Source organism: Camelina sativa, chromosome 16 (genome assembly GCF_000633955.1).
Source record: "Camelina sativa cultivar DH55 chromosome 16, Cs, whole genome shotgun sequence".
In the NCBI taxonomy this organism is placed as follows: domain Eukaryota; kingdom Viridiplantae; phylum Streptophyta; class Magnoliopsida; order Brassicales; family Brassicaceae; genus Camelina; species Camelina sativa.
In genome coordinates this window covers 21,042,750-21,048,150 of record NC_025700.1, presented here as the reverse complement: position 1 = coordinate 21,048,150, position 5,401 = coordinate 21,042,750, and the positions used below count along the sequence as shown (strand labels likewise).

Here is a 5,401-nt window from a genome sequence, read left to right as displayed (position 1 = left end):
CCATCTCCTCATTTCCTACATTTATATAGTATATGAGTATATATAATAAACATAACTCCGTTTTTATTTTGTCGTTTACATACATATAGTTTCTTGTCCACTATTTATTATTAATTCGCTTATTCAAAGTTCACTCATTGTGATTTTGCATGCCAGCATATGTACTCTCCAAGACAACATCAGAGTATATTCTCGTTACTCCTTAAAGAAAGCATCTATTATACACATACGACAATCGGTAATTCACACATTCACTTATCTTAGACTGATCTACATACGTATATTGTTATTGTATCTCCTCTTCATTTATAGTTGTTTATATCATCGGGTAACTTTATTTGCTAGTGTAGAACTGATAGGCAAAAATCAATTTTTACGAGGAGTAAGTGGGCCACTGGTACTCATCTTTGTTTTCTTCTCACCAAATCCGGGTAGAACCTGGTCCTGCTCAAAGAGAGGCGTATAATTTGTATTGTCAGTAAAAAAAAAAGAATTCAATTTTTACTATTATCGACAAAACTTATCTCGTTTAACAAAAAAATAATACTAAACAGACAAGATAGTTGTTTGATCACTTACCATATATATGCATAATGCATGCAAGTGTAGCAATATATTGAAAACCGGATCTTGGATACAACATAACCGAACTCGGGTCATATGGGCCTGAAAAAGGTTGATTTAGCAGGCCGTTAAACCGTTAAAATTGAAATCATATCGGGTCAATAAACCGGGTCGGGTTTACAAGACTCGGATCTTTAAAGAGAGCAAAAGAATCAGAAATTTCGAAATCAATCGTGATTACACACACAAAGAAGAAACTGGAATCAAGAGGGATTCGAGAAATTTTTGATTTCGTGAGAGAGCTTTGGAGCAGAAGAAGAAGAAGGAGCAAGCTAGGGTTTTCTTCTATCAAATCCAGATAGAATCGAATCTATTCATTGAAATTAGGGTTTGTTTTTTTTTGTTCCCTTATTAATTTTCCATTTAGTAGCTTCGATTTCCATGGCGGATGGGTACTGGAACCAGCAGAGACAACAACAACAACAGCATCAGCATCCTCAAAGTGGTCCTCCGAAACGCCCCCGTTCCGATTTCGGTAAGCTTCCTTTCACGTTTTCTCTTAATACCCAAATTTGTAAATCTGAGGACATGATTAAGCAATTTGATCGTATCATCAATCATAAGGGAATATAAGTAAGCACATAATCTAATGTTATAGCTTACGAATCCTGAGATTGAGTAATGAAAGAGGTGAAATCTAATGTTTTTGTTACCGTCTTGTAGAAGCTCCACCATCTACAATGACTTCAGGGCATGAGATGCACGGTGGTGGTGGTTATTATCCACGGGATGAGGATCTCGATGTTCCCGATACCAGAAGTATTGGTTCAGCTTATGATCGATACCTCCAAAGCGTGGTACCATTCTTGTTGATTCATTCATTTTTGTTTCATTGTTCTGAAAAAGTTCTGAAAAGGTTTTGTTTTTCTCTTGAAGCAAACTCCTTCTATGCAATCAGGAGAAGCCGGTTCTGTTTCCATGGGAAGAGGAGGAGGTAACGGTCAAACCATTGATGAGTTTATGATGAGACGTGGTGGGGTTCTTCCTCTAGACCATGGTCCAAATGGCCATGCTATGGGTTTTGATCCACCGGAATCTGTTGGTAGACGCAACCGAGAACGACCTTTACCTCCAGATGCGTCCAACACTTTATATGTTGAAGGACTTCCTCCTAATTGCTCAAGGAGGGAAGTAGCTCGTATCCTATTTGATGCCAATTGAAACTGATAACTAACTTGACGGAAACCATTTGTTTTTACTGTCCTTAACCATGGTCTAGATATATTTCGACCTTTTTTAGGATATAGAGAAGTGAGACTTGTGACCAAAGACTCCAAACATGTAAGATTCCTTGCTTCAAAGTTAGGTTCTTGTTGAAATAATCGCTTACCCAAGAATCTTGTTACTTTGATTAACCTACGTACTGAAGTATTTCTCATTTATGGGCAATGCAGCGCAATGGAGATCCTATTGTTCTTTGTTTTGTTGATTTTACAACCCCTGCCTGTGCAGCGACTGCTCTGAGCACCTTACAAGGTAAACGATAAGCTTCTCTTTCTTGCCACTTTTTTTTTTTTTGCTTTTAACTGTTTTCCTGGCTTTTGGAGCACATGTATTTTTTTAAGTTTGTGTTCGTAGTTTGAATCTTTTTCTATTTGGTTGTCTTCCGATTACTACATATTATGATATAGTGAGTTTGGTTTCAAAAAGCACAACCCTACATCATCATATGCCATGACACACTATGTGCTATCAATGCCTTTAAACTATGTCTTAATCCTTAAACCATAAACTCGTCCTATAAGAAGCTATGCGCTTGAACCTTAATGTTCTTTATAACCTATTTCACAGGTTATCGAATGGACGAAAACGAGCCTGATTCCAAGTTCCTACGGCTCCAGTTTTCAAGAAAACCAGGTTCAAGACCAGGACAACGAGGGAGAAGGTGATGGCTGACTCAGGGACATTGTGGTTCATCAACCAAATGGTAGTTTATTGTATCTTGTCTAGCGGAAAGATCATCCATCCGTAGAAATCTGAATTAAACCGCACATTACATCACTTGTTGTATCGTTGAAGCAAACCTGAGTCAAGACTCGAGAGAAACAAAGATGCGCGGAGATTGTAGGAATATGAGGTAATAATAGAACCTTAAAAAGGCTCTTATAACATAGATATATATATATATATATAACATGAGTCTGTTATATGAAGTTGTGTTGTTAATATCACATGTTCATTACTAAAAAGATTGGCTTTACTTACATATGAATTGATTCTTTTTTATTTTCTTCTATGGAATACTTCTATGAAGATGATTATCTCTGGCTAAATATCAATAAAAACATTACATTTTCTCTACTCTGCTTTATCCCCAAGTCTTTTTGTTTTATTTTTCTTTATTTCTCAATTCATATATTTGACTTGTCTTCCTCTCTCCTTTTGTCTTCTCTTCTGCTTGGGAAAAGAACAATGGTTTGGTTTCAGTTCCCTTTTTGTCAATAAGTTTTTGTTTATGAGACGCGTTTGTGGGTGATGTAGACGGGGAAGACTGTATTATTTTGAGATGAATGTTTATACTAGATTAATTACTTTTATTTCAATCATTTTTTTGTGGTCTGAATTATGTCACATATATTGTCTGATTGTGGAAACTGCAATGTTTCTGAACGAACATTCGACCCAAGAAAAAAAAGAAAGAGAGAGACGTGATTAGTATTATTATTTACTTTCGGGGTTGTGGATTACTTTTCTAATTTCGACTTAAAACATCATATCGATCACCGGTTAGATGTTTTTTTTTTTTTTGTTTTTTTTTTTCAACAACACCGGTTAGATGTTGATAGCAGTATGATTTACTACTATTACAATTAGTTTATTTCTCTTCGTTCTAGACTTGGTAGGAATTTGATGATATCTAAATACATTTAAATGTGTATGAAATTTAGTTTGAGAATATAAAGATCAATTTACCGCTACCGAAGCTTTAAATACATAAAAACCGAATAATAAAGGATGATATCTGACATAGTGAGTATGACTACGATCGAGCAAATTTACATTTCGAATTGTTACCTAGTTTTTATTTATGTAATTGTAAATAACTAACTTTATAACAGTTGAATTAGACAGACCAATAAAGTTTGGTAAATGGTATTACATATCATATGCTCATCTTTTCAACTAGTATTATAGTGTGTGTGTCTGTTTAAAATACTTATCTACAAAAGTAATTTTGAACGTTTCGCGTTTGATAGTTTATTCATCATATTCACCTTAATTAAAAAATTTCCTTATCATATCGTTTTATTATTTCGTCGTTGTACTCGTTTGATCAACTTATAATAAACGTATTTTACAATTAGAATGTCTCTCTCATGAGAATATAAGATCTACCACTCGACAAATTGCTCTACTTTTAATCAGAAAATAAAACTGGTCTTTTAGTTTTAACGTCAAAAGTCTACCATCCCACACATATAGCTCCACTTGTAATTCATAAAATCGACCAAGGATTTTGATTACATAACAGCAATAGATTAGTAGTGTTAACAAAAATAATACAGTATATATTACTTATGTTATTACTTACTTTTCAAAGAAATCATTTAAACACACACAGAAAAATCATTTACTGTTTTTATATATTAATGGAAAAAAATGATTAATCTCTTGCCAAAAAATCATATATGATGCACACCACAAAAACGTATATTCGAAGGCAGATGCTTTCCTCCGCGTCACTTTTCGTATTACATATCAAACATTTTTCGTGTCTGACGGTTTTCTACTTCTGAACCCTAGTTACCACATCAGTCGGATGTTTTTTCTTTTTCTCCTTTTACGAGCAATATTTAGTGATTTTAGAGACAAAACTTGTATGAATTTTTTGCTTTTCTGTAGTAAGCTGACCAGTTAACAACAGTACAGCACACGTCCGTCTGTAATAAGCTGATCACTTAACAATAGATTAAAAGAAACAAAAAAATGGCAGGAAACAAGAAAAATGCGAAGTAAGTTTTGTCCTGTAACAGTTAAATGTTTCATAGGAAATGCTGCAACGTGCTCACGAGAACCATAGGTTCATAGCCTTCACGATGTTAATCCACATTTACTGCTGAGATTTATAAACAAATACGCCTAGTCACGATATATCTAAAATACCGTTGACAGTATTTTAAAGTATTGTTTAGCCACTAGTTTGGAACAAATATTTTAACTCGCTAGCATTCAAAGATAAGCATATATCTTTATTCGTTTAGTCGTCTCCTCAATCATAGAGTTCTAATTGACTCTTGATACCAAAGCTGGAAAGTTTAATATTAGACAAAAACAACTTAAGTATCTTCGGATTCTAATTAATCACTTATTCATATATACTTAGTTTGATACTACGATACGCTTTTAAACATGTTCATTACAACGTATGGCCAAGTCTCCATGTCGGTTGTCAAAATCTACCGTAGACGAATGTGTTTTAGTTTCCTTTTCAACTTTTTTTCCAGAAACGATACTACTTTTGAACTTATAAACTAAAGTGTATACACGTTTTTATATCCACCTTCATCATCTTCTAATTTTTTCAATATTGGCAAATTTTTACGGAAAAAAAAAAGTTAATGAGATTAAGTTTGAGCTAGGTAGTGTCTTTTTGGATACTTTTCATAGTCGGTGATTAAATTATTCGTTTACATTATCCAATAATTCTTCTTGTTTTTGTTGTTTGGCACGACGAAAGACTATGAAGGAGATTGCTGAATTGTTTATTTCCATGAAGAAAAAGAGATGCATGAATTTTTATGAAAAAATAATTGTTCGTGAATTTTATAGAATATAT

General features: G+C 33.8%; 1 protein-coding gene across 1 annotated transcript; it reads left to right on the top strand.

The window, feature by feature from the left end:
- On the top strand, positions 786 to 2,830 carry LOC104751586 (nuclear speckle RNA-binding protein A). The gene is made up of 6 exons (XM_010473554.2): positions 786 to 1,099; positions 1,288 to 1,421; positions 1,501 to 1,762; positions 1,844 to 1,905; positions 2,019 to 2,100; positions 2,416 to 2,830. The coding sequence occupies exons 1-6, from the start codon at positions 1,006 to 1,008 to the stop codon at positions 2,511 to 2,513; spliced, it is 732 nt and encodes a 243-aa protein (XP_010471856.1). The 5' UTR covers positions 786 to 1,005; the 3' UTR covers positions 2,514 to 2,830.

Coding starts and splice junctions, on each gene's coding strand:
- LOC104751586 (XM_010473554.2), top strand. CDS start 1,006: ATGGCGGATGGGTACTGGAACCAGCAGAGACAACAACAACAACAGCAT. Junction 1,100..1,287: donor ACGCCCCCGTTCCGATTTCG/GTAAGCTTCCTT, acceptor ACCGTCTTGTAG/AAGCTCCACCATCTACAATG. Junction 1,906..2,018: donor TGACCAAAGACTCCAAACAT/GTAAGATTCCTT, acceptor TGGGCAATGCAG/CGCAATGGAGATCCTATTGT.